General features: G+C 46.3%; 3 protein-coding genes across 10 annotated transcripts; 2 read left to right on the top strand and 1 right to left on the bottom strand.

Moving 5' to 3' along the window:
- The first annotated feature begins 138 nt into the window (after positions 1-138).
- Positions 139-12,079, top strand: tyf (twenty-four). Of its 8 annotated transcripts, none has more exons than XM_070288507.1 (8): positions 139-407; positions 1,245-1,791; positions 1,865-2,559; positions 3,556-3,684; positions 3,883-4,695; positions 5,087-5,617; positions 5,681-9,524; positions 9,586-12,079. In XM_070288507.1, exons 3-8 carry the CDS (start codon positions 1,942-1,944, stop codon positions 9,648-9,650), a joined length of 6,000 nt encoding a protein of 1,999 aa, XP_070144608.1. In that variant the 5' UTR covers positions 139-407; positions 1,245-1,791; positions 1,865-1,941; the 3' UTR covers positions 9,651-12,079. The 8 variants fall into 8 exon arrangements, with proteins under 8 accessions (XP_070144608.1, XP_017036455.1, XP_070144607.1 ...); XM_017180966.2 differs by having other exon boundaries at positions 139-417; XM_070288506.1 differs by having other exon boundaries at positions 139-1,150.
- Positions 12,080-12,887: 808 nt separating this feature from the next.
- LOC108084653 (uncharacterized) lies at positions 12,888-13,863 on the bottom strand. The gene has a single exon (XM_070288509.1). The coding sequence runs from the start codon at positions 13,741-13,743 to the stop codon at positions 13,009-13,011; it is 735 nt and encodes a 244-aa protein (XP_070144610.1). The 5' UTR covers positions 13,744-13,863; the 3' UTR covers positions 12,888-13,008.
- Positions 13,864-15,232: 1,369 nt separating this feature from the next.
- Positions 15,233-16,422, top strand: Muc18B (Mucin 18B). Its single transcript, XM_017180940.3, has one exon. It carries the CDS (start codon positions 15,530-15,532, stop codon positions 16,319-16,321), a length of 792 nt encoding a protein of 263 aa, XP_017036429.1. The 5' UTR covers positions 15,233-15,529; the 3' UTR covers positions 16,322-16,422.
- The last annotated feature ends 1,277 nt before the right edge of the window (positions 16,423-17,699 follow it).

Genomic DNA, 17,699 nt, shown 5'->3' with positions numbered 1-17,699 from the left:
CAACAGAAAAAAAAAGCAAATACATTGGAAATAACAGCGATATTCAAATATTTCGGCAATGAGCAATGTAACGATACTCTTATTTTTGTAGATAAAAGTATCGATATATGGATATATTTCTCACATCCCTATGTGAAACACAACAACAATTCCAAGTGTTCTGTCGGAGTTTTTCGTGTGCCTGTGCAATTAAACAATTTATTGCGTCCGCCAATAGACAGCTGTTTGCAGAACGCACAATTGCGCGTTTTCGCAGCCGCAAATGAATGCAGTCACTCGATGTGCGTTTGAGTTCTTTTAAGTCGAACCGAGGTCAGAAAAATGTACACAGTCCGCATACCTGCGGCCGTGTGTGAGTGAGCGTGTGTGTGAGTGCGCAGAAAGTTATACAGCTGTCACCGCCTGGCGTATGTATCGGTAAATAACAATTGCGGCCTACGGAAAAGTGCAGTCTTGCGACTACAAATCAATTAGGCATTTACATACTACAGACATAGACCTAGTCCCAAAAGTGTTGTCTTTGTGGGAGAGGGATGCCAAAGGTTTAGAATCAGAAAAAAACTGAGTGAAATGACGTGTTTTGCGCTAGTGTTGCCACTGACAACAGCGGCAGGGTTGCCAACTCGTGTGTTAATCTCCAAGACCATGTCCGCGTCGGCTTTGAGTGCTTGTGCGCCTCAGGCACGACAATAAACCTGTGAACTGTGTCCCAATGTCCATGTCGGGGCTATCGAGTATTACCTGGTATTTATGGGGCTAACAGTCCAGATTCCTCCAAGGGCTGCAGCACTTCGGCAGCAGTAGACAACTCTGTGCTTAAAACGGGGCACACCAAGCACCACCGTTGGCAACACTGCGCGGCTTGGCAAGAAAAGCGAACAAAAAATAAGAAAACAGAAAAAGGATTATAAATGGAAAGAAAACTGCGATTTTTGGGCAAATAGGAAGGCCCCAGCTCCGGCAGTAGGACCGCTTAAGCTAGCGTACAGGCATCCAAAACATCCCAACGACCCCCCAGTCACCGCCACCGCCACAACCACCATCCCAATGAATACCACCAACATCACCGCCAACACCACCACCACCACCCCCCATCCGCAATCCGTCATCCGCCATCCGCCATCCGCATAACCACAACAACAGCAACAAGGCAAGGCAAGGCAGCCGTGCAGAATATATGTTTCATTTCGTTTCGTTTGTGTGCCACTGTGTCTCACCCTTGCCCTCCTCCGCTTCGGTTGTAGGCAGCTGCTCCGTGCGCACACTTTTCCGTATTCCGCACCATCAACGACTCCTATACACCGCTTCGGATTTGAATACCGTGCTCCGTGCTCCGGCAGGCGAGCAGTCCAGTCCCCGTGCTCGGATCGAACGTGGACGTACGTAAATGCCACGGACAGAGTGAAAACAAGTGGAAGGAGAAGCGAAAGAAGCGACGACTGACGACAAGTGGCCTGTCAAGTGCAGCAGGAGCAGACGCTGATACGCAATAGGAGGTCCAGGTCCCGTTGCCGCTGCTGGTTCCGCTGCTCCTGTCCTCCCCCCGTTTTCGTTGCGTCGCGGCCTCGCGGCTTCTTGGCCTGCTGGCCTCCCTGGCCTTTTGGCATCTTTGGATCCGCGTGAGAACCACTAGCGGCGGCAGCAGCAGAAACAGCACCAGAGCACTTGCAGCCGCGGTGGCGACCGCACGGCGCCTTTGGCAGCTGCGCTTCCGAGGAAATCCAGTCCAAATCAAAGGACCTACAGCACCAGCAGCAGCCGCAGTACCGGATATAGCTACGGCAACTGTTTGTGAGTACTAACTAAAATCTAGAAAAGCCTAAATATCCATCAGCTTAACTATAGAAATTCAATTGTATCTAAGGTTTGAGGAATTCGAATGGCATTTGGTTGTTTCGCTAGCTCGTTGCTTCGTTGCATGCCACAAAAACAGAAAAAAAGATGAACAATGAACAAACGCCGTCATCAACGGACACATCGGCGGAGCGTGTGGGATCTGGAGCAGCCAATAAGCTGCCCACGATCATACCGGACACGCCCATCGTCTCGATTGCCGCTGGAACGATGAGCGAGAGTACCACCACAACCACCGCCACCAAGACGACGCCGACACCGTTCTCCGAGGAGCAGCTCAAGACCATGATGTCTTCGCATCATGTTGCTAAGCCCGAAAACGAGGCGGACGCGAATCAGGACAAGGACAAGGAGAAGCTGAAGAAGGAGTCATTGTGTGACGACAGGCAGGAGGCGGCCAAGTCAGCCAAGTCGGCGGCAGACGATAGGCTGGGAGCCCCAACAGCTGCCGCGTCTTCAGCTACAAATCACATTGCCGGCCGGGATCACAAGAAGTCGTCATCCTCTCCTAGTAATAGCCAAAGTACTAACCACGCCGCCAGCGATACGGCATCAGCTGCCGTATCCGAAGTTGAGGCTGGAGCCGGAGAGTCGGCCTTCTCGCAGGTCTTGAGGTCGGAACTGTCGCGACCAAAGTACGGGGCCACTGCCAAGGGCAAGACCCAGGACGATCAGAATGTGGGCAAGCGACAAAAGAAGAAAAAGGTAAGTTTATCATTGGCTTTTTGGGCTTACGTAGCTTATAATAAAATGTATCTTGTAATACCGAGCAGTACTATTTATTCATCACCTATTATATTATTATTACTAACTTACTAATATTAATATTAATACGTCCTTTGTTTAAATTAAGTTTCCACGTATGACTGGGTTAAAAATCCACTTTGGCTTGTTAAATAATTATAAAAATGATGTAGCTTATAAATTTTAAAATGTGAAGTTTGGATAGATTAAGCATGTACTTATTATGTATCGTTTGAAAAAAAAGAACACTATGTTAAGTCAGCAATTTTGCTTCCTTTTGATTGAATCACCCTAATAATTGCTGAATTCCAAGACACCAATACCCTCTCAATAATTGCGCTCGAGCAAGAAGATCTAAGCTACATTAACCGTTTCTGTCGCACTTGGGCAGTTTCAAGGGAATTGCCCATTTTAGGAATTTTACCGTTAGGTCTTGGAATGTACTCAAGGCGCACACAGCGCAACAAGGAAGAAGAGGAGCACTAGAAGTTTGCTTAAAGTTCTGGATTGGACAAGCCAACAACTATTCCGATTCCGTATCTGGTGACACAAGGAACGCACATTAAACCGCAAATCAGTTTTATCTAAACAAAAACATTCACGGCGGCACAGTAGCAGAATTAGCCGCCGCTTAAACCGCACATATTCCCGTTTTTTTTTCTCCTTGTCCTCTTGTTATTCTTTCTTCCCCCTTTATTTTTCTGTGTGATACAGCATAGTTTACTTATTTAATACTCCGCCTTTAACTGAAAGTGAATTTTTTGAGCAGTTGGAAAAGGGCCTTTGGGCAGTGCATGCGTTCTGTCTTATTATTTTTTTTAAAATGAGTAAGTGGTTTGCGCAGTTCATGGGAGCTTTGTTGAGGTTAAGTTCGATTCTATCCCGTGTTTTGTGGCTGCATGCATGTGTGTGCAATTTGTTATAAAATTGATTTATAAATTTTGTGTCGTTTTGCAGACAAAGTACGATACCTGGGAAGACAGCGATTTTAATGATCTCGACGACGCATCATTGAAGAAACTTCTCGAGGAGGCCTATTGGTATCGGAACCCTGGAGACAGGAAAAACAAGAGCGAGCGTTTTCTGGTGAGTTTTGCTGTTTTTTCTTTCCAACCACTTTCCAGGCTTGCAGCGGTGTCCGTTTACACATACACACGCAGACTCAGTGGAAGTTGGATAATCCCATATTTTCCCCATTTCATATTTTCGGATATTCTCTGCTCATTTCTAACATATACATTACTTGCATATGTATGTATGTCCATCTTCACCTCTGTCCCACAGCAAATGCTAAAAAAGGCTGAGTACGACGAGGAGATCTCTTATCGTGCCATCAAAACCTGCATCACACTCAACCCATCCGGTCTCTGCGGCGGCGGAGGCGGTAGCAGCAGCACCAGTAGTGCGGGGCACCACCACGGCAATCACCGGTCCACAGAGTCCGCCCAGCGGCACAAGCAGGGCGGCTCCCTGCAGGATCTCGTCGAGGCAGCCCACCGCAGCGAGCTAGCCACCACCTCGGCGGCGGCGGCTGCAGCAGCGGCGGCGGCAACGGCAGCAACCCAACGTTTCAACTGTGATTACCAGCTAAGTGGCCGCTCCAATCGCCGCCAACAGCAGCAGCAGCAGCACAACCAAAACGCCACCTCCTCCTTCGCAACCGTCTCCAAGAAGATCAAGAACTCAACAGTCTCGGGGCGTCAGCGGGAAGGAGGCAGCCTGCCCAGCAGCGTCAACTTTGAGCCAACTGCAATGGATGCCAAGCAGCATAAGCAGCAGGCTCAGATCATGGAAGCGGTAGGTAGTGGCACCGGATCATCTGGCACCAAGCACCACCATCGCAGTAGCACTGGCAGCTGCAGCAGCCTGCCCAGCCATTTGGGCGAGCGCGATCCGGAGGCGGGCATACAGTTTGACATGGACGAGGATGAGACGGGCACTGGCACGGGCGTCCGCTGTAGAGGCGTCCCACACGACTACCTCTTGGAGGTAAGCAATGATATCTTAGGAGATTGGGACGTACATATGGATGGCACACTCTGGGAGATAGCCAGAGCCCTCCAATTAACGGACGTATCAGTGGAGACGGATCAGGTGGTAAGAGGAGACAGATCTAAACGAGGCACTGTTCCGGTCGGTGGTCGGTAGTCCCTTTTCCCTAATCCTCAGTCGCTAATCTCAACTAATTTATAATCAATAATATGTCCAACTGTGGCCACTAATTCAATTATGTATTACTAAATTATTACGTTCCACAAAGAGTCGCAAGTTGAATGTCCATTTTCATGGATTATTGGACAGCACGTTTTTTGGGAGGTATTTCCCAAAAGCAGAAACTAGAAAATGAAGGAAAATAATTATTTTAAATGTCTATTTTATGTATTTTGCAATTGCTTGTGTTGTCCCGAGTTTCCGTACATTTGTGTCTGGGGAGACGTGTTGAATGTTTTCCAGCGAGAAGTCACTAAATCTCTCTTTCGTTCTGTAGCAATTGAAGACGCCACAGAATGCATTGCCTGCCAACCGCCCGATGACGTTCATGCTGGACAGCCTCGGAGGGCCGCAGATGCAGGAGCAGAAGCAACAAGCTGAGGCCAAAGTAACCGGTGGCGGCGGTGCCCGAGAGTTCCTAATCGATGACCCGCTGCGCTTCTCCGTGCTGGAGGTATCCGCCAAGAGCCAGCTGCAGCAGCAGGCTCAATATCTGGCCGCCATCACCGGCCCCTTCGGTATGGGTCTCGAGGAGCAGAAGCGCAAGGTGGAAGCTGGCTATGTCTCGCTGAATGATAATTATACAGCCTGTTCCTCGGTCTATGGCGGCGGTGCTGGCTCGCCAGCTGCTATCGAGGTCGGTAAGGCCTCCACTTCAAGCTCAAGCTCGGTCTCGGCCTCGGCCTCTTCCGGTGGCAGCAACTCGGCAGGATCGGATGTGGTCTCTGGCGATATGCGTCCGGCAAAGATTGGTCGAATGGTCACTGCCACGGCCACAGCGGCTACGCTGGGTGGCAAGACCACAACGGTGAGTTCCCCGTCTAAAACAGATCTTTAATTTTCGAAGTAAAACGTACTTATTACATTGCAGCGCCAACTGGACGAGAATGGCAATGCCCTGGGTGATGGCTATGGCGGCAATGGAGCCAATAGCAGCACCAGCAATGGAAACAATGGAAACCAGTTCACAGCCTTGATTACCACCACTATGAGCGGCAGCGGTGCAACCACTTCTTCTACGGCAGCTCACCGCCAGACCAGTGTTTCTACGCTGCATTCCACTGGCACGACCACCACGGCCATGGCAGTGGCCGCCGTGTCGGCGTCCATCAACAGCCAAATGCAGCAGGCACCCGTTGGTATATCGGCGGGAGCTGGCATAGGCATAGGATCAGGAATAGGTCTGCCCCAGCAACAGCAGCCCACCAAGCTGAAGGCAAAAAAGAAGTCACAGCAGGAGCGCAACACTACCACCTGGACAGTGGATGTAGCAGTGGCTGGGTATCGCGGCAAGGATCCCGTCGAGCAGTTGGTCAAGTATATTGAGAACGATGGTGGTGGTGGCAACAGCAATGCGGCCGGTCAGCGCAAGAAGGAGCGCAAGAAGCAGAACAAGCTGAAGAAGAGCAACTCGCTGGAGGAGCTGCGCAGCTGCTCCAAAATGGAGGTGGACGATCTGAAGCGTCAGTCGGCCACCACAGAGATGATGCGCCAAAAGAAGAATGGCTCAAACCATGTGGCCTCGGCCTCCTCGTCATCCTCTACCTCTGCCTCAGCTTCCGCTTCCTCTTCCTCCGGCAGTGGCAAGCACAAGTCTGCCTCCGTGGCGGACATTAATAAGAACTGCAACAAGGATCAGCAACAATCAACAGCGACGGCAACAGCAGCTGTGCAAGTGCGGAACAGCAACAGTTCTGGAGGATCATCACAGCAGCAGCAGCAGCAACGCAAGGGCGAGCGCCGTTCGTGGGGCACCGAGGAGCTACAGTATCTGGATATTCATCAGGAGGAGATGGCCGCCGCCTGGTCAGAGCCGGAGAATCTTGGTCAAAAGGTGGCACTGACCCTGCCCGCCTTGGCGCGCATGTCCGAGCTGGACGCTTTAAATACGGTGCTGTCCGAGACCGCCGAGTTCCATGTGGTGACCAAGAAGAAGAAACCAAAGAAGCAGCGTGCCGTTACAATGGATGATGCGGCAGTGGCAGCGGCTGCGAATGCGGGTGGCAATTTGCAGCGCATGCAGCAGATCACAAAGTCAGCCTCCTCCAACATGATGTCACAGCGGATGCACTATTACACGCCGTACAACAACAACAATAACAATGGGAATGGAGGCAAGCAGCAGCCACAGTCACAGTCGCAATACCAGGAGCAGCACTACCAGGCCCAGCAGCAGCAGCACCATCATCACCACCACCATCATCACCATCATCATCATCATCATGGCGGTGGATCGGTGGTGGCCAATCAGGTGGATAGCTCGCGGCGCAAGTCCACATCCTCCATGCCGCCATCGGAAAAGTCTGATTCCAGTGATCTCGACTCCGTGCACTCGCTGCCCATTCAGACGGGCAAAAAGAAGAGCCTCGGTGGCGGCGGCGGTGGCAACAACAAGCAGCGCGCGGCGCAGGCCGCCAGCCAGCGTCAGTCCAAGCAGAACAACAACAACAACAACAACAGCTCCCCGGCACCCATCTCCTATGCGGACATAGCCAGGAACAAGCAGGAGGCAATGAACAATGCCACCAGCGACACGGAGCTGGATCTGGGCTTTGCATCCGGATTGGGCGACAAGCAGCTGCAGCATAATTTCAAGGGTGGCAAGTCCAAGTTGCGACCCGATTTCCCGGAATTGCCGGGTGGCTGCCAACAACCACAAGCTGTGGCAACCACCACCACCACTACCAACAACATTAACCAGAACACGGCGCCGTCCTACTCGCAAAGCCTGAATGCCACGCCTCCCAGCAATAACATCAGCGATGCAGAGATTATAAACTCGCCGGAGGTGCTGCAGGTGCTGCCTAGCAGCAGTAGCAGCAGCAACCTGGTTGCCACGCCCACACTCACGGCTGGCACAAGCACAGGCCTAGGCATAGCCACAGCCACCACGAGCAGCAACAGCAGCAGCTCCACAACCGCTTCCGTCATCAGCTCTTCCTCCACAACATCCGCCGCTGCTACCTCCTCCTCGCTGCCGGCTCTGATGAAGTCAAAGAGCGTGGAGCATGATGCCAGCTATAGCTGCAACAGCAGTAACCTGGACCAGCAGTATCCGGCGCTGGAAAAGACGGTCAAGCGGCATAGCACCAACAATGTGTCCCTTTACGCCGCCGCCGCTTCCTCCTCGAATTCGGCCACGCACCTGTACAACTTTGCGGCAGCGGCTAAGCAACAGTTGGCGGACAAGGCCGCCACTTTTGCCTCCATCTCACCGCCGACAGCAGAAGCAGGAGTAGCAGGAGCAGGAACGACTACCACAGCTATTGCTGCTGTAGCTACTGCGGCCACGGGCTCATCCTCCTCCTCCTCGGCGTCAACATCGGCTCAAGCTTCACCTCCGGTTGGAGCAGCTTGTGGCACAGCTCCATCCTCAGTATCCGCTCCAGCCTTAGCTTTAGCCAAGTCCAAGACCAAGCCAAAGGAGCCCTCTCCCATCACCACGAACACCACCACCACCATTAGCAAGAAGCACTCGAAGCCTAGTCAGGAGGAGCCTTCGCCCAAGACGGCCACTACTCAAAAGATTACGGCTGCCACACAGACCGAGGGAGCCAAGAAGCTGATTGGTGGCCAGCACAAGGCCAGCAGCAGCAGTTGCATCGCCAAGGGAGCGGGGGCTGTACTGGAAACCACAGCTGGCAGGCGGGCAGTGATCATACTTAACGATGATGGTGATGCTGGCAGAAGCAACAACGAGTTCATTTTCGGAGACTTTAACGAAGACGAGCTCAAGCTCTTCGACGACAATGAAGAGGAGGAGGAGCAGCAGCAGCAGAAGCGAGGAAGATCGGCAGCCAAGACCAAGGAGCAGCAAACGGAGACGGAACTGGAGGGAGAGGCGGACCAAGATCTGGATCAGCAGGAATCGGAGCAAAAACTGAGTCAGCAGGAACAGGATGTCAGCGCCAGCAGCAGCGATCATCAGTTGAACGACTCCGGAACCGCTTCAGATGCGGCGGTAAACAGCTCCGCCAGCCTAGACATGCTTTCTATCTCCGCGGAGGTGGCACAGTCATCGCCCAGTGCGGCAGCCACCGCCGCCTCTTCAAGTGCCGCCAGTCTAATCAATTCGTCCACACCCTCGGCCTCTTCCTCGGCTTCGGCCAGCACCTCCAACTCATCATCCTCCGTCTCGATATCCTCCTCCTCCGGAGGAAGTGGAAATGGTGCCGCCTGCCTGGCATCCATTTCGGGTATGCTTGGGGGCGTGGCGAATCAGTCGAGCGATAGTGGCATCTATGCCGCTGCCAATACGTCTGTGAAGGAGCATGTCAACAATTTCCTAAGCAAGGCAAGCAGTAGCAGTAGTGGCGAGGAGACGCTGCCGAATGTCACCATTGCCATGACGCAGCTGGAGACGTGCAACGATATTGAGGCGGCCATTATAGCCGCCGCCCGTGCCGCCGCCGCTGCACGGAGCACCAGCTGCAGCCGCAGTAACTCCCAGGATGCTGGGCACGAGGCCAGGACCAAGACAACGCAACATCATCATCATCATCACCATCCCACCAAGGTGGCGCTGCCTGTGTTTATGGCCTACAATAATGCCGATGACGACGATGCCGACGACGAGAGCCTGCAGGAGTTGAGCTTTATGGCGGATCTTAAGTCGGATGGCGCCGCCCAGGAGGTGACTGTGCTGCCGTCGCAGGCGTCCTCGCGTCCAGGGGTTATGTCCAACACGGAATTGATTGTCGACTATATAGCCAACAGTGAGTACTTTGCATATGATTTATGAATATTCTGTGACTATATTTAATCCTTTACCCACAGCATGGAATGCCATTGCCAATAGCAAGTATGTGACCTACTATAACGAGCAGGAGCAGGAGACCTAGGCCCTAGGAGGAAGCCTCAGGCGCACTACAACAAGAGTAACAACAGCAGCAGCAACGGCAACGGCATTGCATCCAGCCAAGATCCCAAAGGATCACAGGAGAGCGGCACAGCTGGCGTTGTTCTAATTACACAAAATGTCCGAGTTGATATACTTTTATACATCAGATAAGATCCAGATCCAGATACAGATAACAGATAACAGATAACAGATACCGATACCATGCCTACATTATAAATAACTGCTATAACAATACGCTTCTATGCTAATTAATGTAATGTAACGAACTATCGATTAATTGAGGGATCCGCGCTAGAGAAGCTCATGTCCAGGAGGAGACCACGAGAGGTCAGATCAGGAAGGATTAGGTAGTAAAGTAAAGTGTATAAAAGAGGCACACCGAGCATATGGATATTTATTTAAAGCTAGTAATATCATCGGCAAAACCGTGCTTTGTGTGTGAGTGCGTGCGTGTGTGCGTGTGATGAGATGCATTTGTATCTGCTTTTGTTGTTAATTTACAACCATTACCTTCATCTGGCAACGTTGTTTTACCAACATTACTATTACGATTACGCTCTACTTTAATCATTAATTATTCAGCGATAAAGCAAAACGTGTTTTTTTTTATTATTATTATTTTATTAGTGTTTGTTTTTTAACAAATGAAAAAAGAAATCATATAACTACAATTAAAGCTAGTTCTTAGGCAGAATCAGTGTCCAGGGTTTGCGTGGCTAATTAGAAAGACAACTGTGATGGTGGCATTTGCAGCGATAAAAGGATAAACAGAAGATATGGGTATATGTGGATTTAACAAATAGTTTGCCAGTTTTTTGTAAAAAAAATCGAAAATAACACCTTGCCAACTAAAGCCTAGATTAGCTTACAACATTTTGTTATATTTTTCATTTGTGACAAACAAACAATTAAGAAATTGAATTGAATTGCTTGCCTTGTTTGTAAACAAGCTTTGTATATTTTGAAAAGATAAAAAAATTCAAAAGCATTGACATTATTTATTAATTAAGACGCAAGAGAGGTGTTATATTCTAGGCAAGATACTTTGTAAATCATTAATTTGAGGATATAGTTGTTAATCCTGTTTATCCTTTTAATTGTTCAAAATGCAGTTGTCTTTTTAACTGGGTATGAGTGTGTGTGGCTGTGTGTGTGTAGATGCATGATAAGTAATTAAGGATACAAACGTAAAGTCAACTATGTAGCCTCCGGCTAGCCATATAACAAGCCTCATGAGGAAAGTAAACAAAGCAGACAGAGACATGGCAAGGAAAAAAAAAACATATATATATATAAAACAAAAGAGATATAACTATTAAATGCACTTACGAAAATGCCGCCGTTTAGCAGAGAAATAGAGAAGGGAAAATTAAATGGATTAGGAGTCAGAGAGAAGCGAAACAAAATAATCTTTAAGTGAACTCGTAGCATATAAAAAGCGCAACTAAATTGCTATATCTAGAATATATACCATATATATATATATGCATATATATACGTATATATATATATATATATATCTAAACGTAACTTTTTTTTTTGATAATACAAGAGACGTTAAGGACGAGGACCCGATGAAGGATGTGAAGCCGAAAAAGAAAATGAAATTATTTAGAGAAGAGCGAGAAAGAGTTAGCATGGTCCTGCCTCGCTTTTTGGAATTAAAGCCCCCCACTACTCCCCCTAGTTGTAAGACGGAATAATAAACACAGAGCTAATGATAATACAAAAATCCATATTGTGCTGTACATTTTGAAAATAAACGTATATAAAATATTAAATAGGGAAAAACAAACTACAAAACATTAACTAAATCATTAAGTAAGCCCGCAGCCATGACCCTCCTTCTTCCTCCTTTTGCTGTTGTATTGTCCCGCTCCTCTAAACCATGTCAAAGGAGGAGCGATCCCTCGAGGAGGAAGCGAAACAGAATCAAAATAAACCGACTTGCTGTAGGATGAAATATGATTCATATGAAGGAGGAACGAGGGGATATATATATATATATATACATACAAGTCACTAAGTCAAACTAAGCCAATGTACACTGCAACAATTTTTAGAGACAAGTTGAGAACTAGCAAAGCCCAGAAATGTTGAATTGAAATTGAAATTAAACAATACAATATAAAATAAAGCTAGGCCAGTAATTCGTAATCGTAACTATGAAATATTATAAATTACTTACAAAAAAACAAAAGAAAAAAACAAAAAAAAAAGTTTCTTATGTGTGTGTATTTATGTAAAATATATATATTGTAGTTGTGTGTGCGTGTATGTGTATATAAATAGTAAAATATGTGACTAAAAAAAACAAAAAAAAAAAATGCTAAAATTACAAAGGAAAATCCAGAGGGCAAAAAAAGTATCAGGAATCAGTTGGCATAAGTGTTTATTTCGTTTATTGACCGCGCTAATGCATACATATATATAGTATAGTTGGATAATATTCGCCTCGAGCTTGGAGTTTGGCCAACAGACCAAAACTAGAATTGTTTCAGTTCCGCCTTTCATTTTGCGTAGCTAGCGTATTGATCAATTTATCGGATGTCGCGTTAATGGGTTATCGAAACAATCGGATTATCGATCGATTATCGACTTTCGTACAGTTCTTATCATTTTTTTCCGAGAGTCTTTAGTGCACTTGTTGAGTTTGGAATACAATAATAATAATCGGGAGTGGAAAGTGGTTTAAGAGAGCGCAAAAGGGAACTATATTCATAGTATATATATCTAGATATATACATACATATTTACGACTAAGTCTATTGGATAGCTAAAGCAAAAAATTCGAATTCTATGGGAGTGTGAATGATTCGAGATCTTTATAAGCGTGTGTATGAATGCCGGCCTAAATTTATATAAATGTATACATACTTCTATATACACCTACATATATATATGTACTCGACTACTACTACTACTACTACTGAACGATGGAGCCTACTACTAAATCATAGAATCCCAATTACCTCCAACATGTCTCCCCCCACATCCCCTTCCTCTATACATAACTTATACATACCAATATTTGTACATGCGAAATGGAAAAGAAGAGGAATTAGAGTTAGAGCGAAAAACAAGGTCCGATTACCGATTATCAATTACCGATTACCGATTACCGATTACCGATTATGAAGCAAGCAGCAGCAACTGAGAAACTTATTTCAATGGGAGATCGAAATTTAATTTAAAATTTGTTTAAACTATAATATACTGATGAGGATCGAAGTGTATTTCTGTGGAGAATCGAAATAAAATTAACAAAGAAAAAAAAAAGAGAAAACACCATCGGTCAAGATTTTGATGAGGAGCAGGAGGTGGAGACGTCTTCATCCCTAGGCTGTACTCCTTTCAATCCCATTTGATTGAATGAGATCGTAGCCGCGCGGCGACATATAGCCACGGGGTATGGGCACTCGGCTAATCTGCATGCGTCGCTTCTTCAAACGGACGAAGGCGTCCACCACCACGTCGATGGCCTTGTTGCGATCACCGTTGACGAACATGTCGTCCAAATAATCATAGAAGGCATCGAACCGGTGGCGCTCGCGCTCCTTTGGCGCCAGCCGGCGATCCTCGGTTGCAGAGTAGATGGCAAAAAAAGTAAACTGCTTCTCCGGAAAGATGACTTTCGGGTCGGGCTCGGTGTCCATCACCCTCACCAGCTGGTTGAGCAGCTGGAACTTGTATGCCTTGTGCGGGCGCATTCCCAAGCGAAACTGCAGCTCCTTAATACGCTCGGCACGATCCTCTGGCAGGGCACTGAGTTTCTGTGCCCTCTCTCGCCTCAGATCCTGCTGGTGCATCTGCGAGATCTCGTGCATGAGGCGATAGTCGTCGATCACCGAGCTGCGCTGCATGCCCACTGAGGCCAGCTCCCCGTCCGAAATGTAATGGAGCTTGTAGTGCTGCTCCATTTGCTTGTCGGTCAGATGGCAGCACCCGATGAACTTCAATTTTTGCGAGCGTGTGGCTAAAGCTGCCGGATTTGGATGTGTCTGCGGTTGTGCCCGAGCGTTTCCTGCTGCTGCACCGACGGTGGACATCAACTTATTGGTGGCATTTGCCATTTTCCTATACTAACTGTTAGCGTATCCCTAAAACTGGGATGTGTCCTATGCTTAAATTTTGTCTGAACCTGTCTGCTCTGTTCCGATTGAGTAGCTCGAATGGATTGGCCAGCTACTTCTCCTGCCTGCCTAGTAGTAAGTTATTTTCAGCGCCTGCTAAAAATTTATATTTCGAAAAAAGCGCTTTCGACGAGGCTAGCTGTTAATGAGGGTGAAACTAGGAAATAAACAGAAAGGAAGCTAACTTCGGCACGCCGAAGTTTGTATACCCTTTCAGATTGGTTTTGATGTTTATATTATAGATTTAAATGCTGAAAACACTCACAAAACAGAGTTTCATTACATTTTACCTATAGTTATTATGTTTACACTTTCACATTCGCAGCTTTACATTTTTTCTACATTTTCCGATCGTTCATATGGCAGCTATATGATATAGTTGTCCGATTTATAATAATAATATATATACCAAAATACAAAAATAATAACAAAAGCTCATATCTCATAAATTAAAATATTATAAGTAAAAAAATAGCGAAGTTATACTTTTTTCTATGAATTTCCCGATTGTTCCTATGGCAGCTATAAGATATAGTCGTTCGATTTTCAGTCGAAATTCTGAAATAATAAAAAATGGCCATATCTCAAAAATTATTTAAATATATTGAAAAACAGCCCAGTTATAATTTTTTTTTCTAAAAATTTATCGAACATTTGTATGGCAGCTATATGATATAGTCGTCCGATCCGGCCCGTTCCGGGAAGAAGACGAAGACTATATGCAAAGTTTCATTCAGATAGCTTTAAAACTGAGGGACTAGTTTGCGTAGAAACAGACAGACAGACGGACAGACGGACATGGCTAGATCGACTCGGCTGTTGATGCTGATCAAGAATATATATACTTTATAGGGTCGGAAACGTCTCCTTCACTTCCGACTGAAATTATAATACCCTGCAAGGGTATAAAAACGGATGAATATATCAACTGATTGGTTAAATTATATGAAATAAAAATCAGGTAAATCTAATAAAATCATCTAAAAATCCATGTTCTACATGTTATATATTTATTAATAATATATTATTTATATATAATATATTATATATTTATTTGATCGAAATGAATCCGTTTCTCATTGATCCAATTACAAATGGAAAGGGTATACACCAGTGGCGGATCCAGAGACGATTCTTGGGGGGGGGGGGAAATTGATCTTATTGACAGAAAATTATTCTATTGGACAGTCAAGTTGAGGCGTTTTTGGCGAGATAAACGGATTTAAATGAAACGTCACCATGCGTTGAGTGTTTTCATACTCAATAGTGCCAATTGTTCAGTATTATCGTATAGGATAATAACGTAACGGTTGGGAACACTGCCAGATAGTACGATTTTTAGGTTCCAAGGGGGGAAATTAGGAAATTCCCCCCCCGTGAATCCGCCACTGGTATACACACTTCGGCTTGCCAGAGTTAACTTTCTTGTTGGCTTTTACTTTAATTTCAAATGGCCCAAACTAAAGCTTAGTGGTCAATGGTGGATCTCTTATCGGTGGCTTAGTCACACCACCAGACATTTTGGCCGCCTTCGATAGTGGTAGTAGTTATTCACGCACCCCGTCTTTATCAGCCAATCAGTCGCAATCTCAGAGATTGGCCTTTTTGGGCAATTCGGTCCTGGCCGGGCTATAAAAGAGCCGGGCCGATTGGCCGATCAGTTAGTCCGTCGAACCAAGTACCGAGAACCTAAGCTAAACGAAACCCAAACGGGAAACAGACCGAGATGTTCAAGCTATCGATGCTGTTGGGCCTGGCCCTAGTCCTGGCTCCCCTGATGATCCACGCCAAGTCCCTGCCAAAGGCACCCATGCCCATCTCCGGGATGGAGGCTCGCGACAATGGCAACATTGAGAATCCGACCGTTCCCGATAATCTGGATGAGAGCACCGAGGCACCAGTCACTGCGGCACCCACGGCAGCACCCACTGCGGCACCCACTGCGGCACCTGGAACCACCGAGAAGCCTGCCACGGATGCTCCTGGAACCACTGAGAAGCCTGCCACTGATGCTCCTGGAACCACTGAGAAGCCTGCCACAGATGCTCCTGGAACCACTGAGAAGCCTGCCACCGATGCTCCTGGAACCACTGAGAAGCCTGCCACCGATGCTCCTGGAACCACTGAGAAGCCTGCCACGGGTGCTCCTGGAACCACAGAAAAACCAGCCACGGATGCTCCTGGAACCACCGAGAAGCCAGCTACCAATGAGCCTGTTACCGATGAAACCACTACCGATGAACCCTTGACCACGGAACCCTCCACCGATGAGCCTAGCACCGAAACCACTGACGACGATGACAACAACACCACCGACGATGACGGCAATAGCACCGATCCCGATCACGTGTGCGCTACCACCGGATTCTTCCCGACGACAGAATGCCAGGAGTTCATCATCTGCAGCTACGGCAAGGACAGCAACGAGCTGACGCCCTACAAGCGTAGATGTCCGGCGGACATGGAGTTCGATCCGGTGCTGGAGTTCTGCGTCAGTAGCTTCAACTGCCGGGGCTAGAGTTCTGGGAGTTGGGAGAGATCTGGGATGTGAAGCAATAAATTCACTGCGAGTCCTTAAGCAACCACAAACCGAACCTGTACCTTTTGTTTCCTTGATTAATATAATTTTGTTTTTTTTTTTTTTTCACAGTGTGATTACCTTTTTTTTTTTTGAAGTGAATAAATTCTAGTTTAATTATTATTAATTTATTTGAAATCGTAAATGACATCTTGATGGGACGTCAAGTGGTTGCGTATGATGGGGACTTTAATTTCAATTTCGTTCGCATTATCCATCAAGGCGATAAGGTGCCCGTCTATATCTTATCGCCTGTCATTAAAGGTCCCATTGACCGCACTTAAAAAAAAGAGTAAAGGAAAACAACAACAAAAAAATGACATATGGGGCTATGGCAATTTCCTGATCACAAATCAGCATGGAAACCTTCGGAAGGCTTCAATCTTGTGAAGAATTTCAAAAGGCCTTAAAATAAACAACATGCGTAACGTCTAACGATAAGGAAGAGAAAGAGAGAGAGAGAGAGTAGCTCTCTTTCTAGATTTTCACTGCACGCATAGTTCTGTGCGTTATGCATCTTATATATTATATTGTCTTTTTTGAAATATGTGACTTATATTTTCTACTTTCATTCATCTTTTTCTCTTCCTTCAAATAAAAGTAGATAACTTTTAAGTTGTCAGCACATGGTCATTATTCTTTTTTTAAAAAATAATTTTACTTCCTGGAAAACAATTAAAAGTCCTCAACAGTTCCTGGAACGTTATCTTATCTGCCTGGTTGTGATTGATCTTGACCTGTACAAAACCCAAGTGTCAGTGATTAATGACGTTTACTAAATGTTATTTATCATTTTGTTGTTCTTTAGGTTTACGTAGGTTTTTATACTATATTATAATTTCACGCAGTGAAGGAGACCTTTCCGACCCTATAAAGTATACATATATATTCTTGATCAGCATCAACAGCCAAGTCGATAAAGACATGAAACTTTGCATTTAGTCTTCTGAATACTCTTACTACTATATATGTTTGAATGGGCCGGATCGGCTAACTATATCATATTATGCTATATATCATTTTAGTAACCCTACGCAAGTAGGACTACTCAATCTAAAATTCCCCGCTGTGGTATCTAATCATTGTCAAGTGAGTATAAATAATTACCACTTATTTTCCCTTTTATTGATTTATTTATTGGAATTTTGGGCAGGAAAGGTTGTGGGGACTATCACGATTTTTGTGAATTTCCCAGAACTTTCAATTAGGAAGTTTATCTCTTGTAATATTTATTATATATTATTTATTTAATATTACTTACCCAGCACCTAAGCATTTAGGTTCCTCTTAATAAAGGGGCTCTGTCAAGACCACATTT

This window comes from Drosophila kikkawai, chromosome X, assembly GCF_030179895.1.
Source record: "Drosophila kikkawai strain 14028-0561.14 chromosome X, DkikHiC1v2, whole genome shotgun sequence".
In the NCBI taxonomy this organism is placed as follows: domain Eukaryota; kingdom Metazoa; phylum Arthropoda; class Insecta; order Diptera; family Drosophilidae; genus Drosophila; species Drosophila kikkawai.
This window is presented reverse-complemented; position numbering and strand designations above follow the sequence as displayed.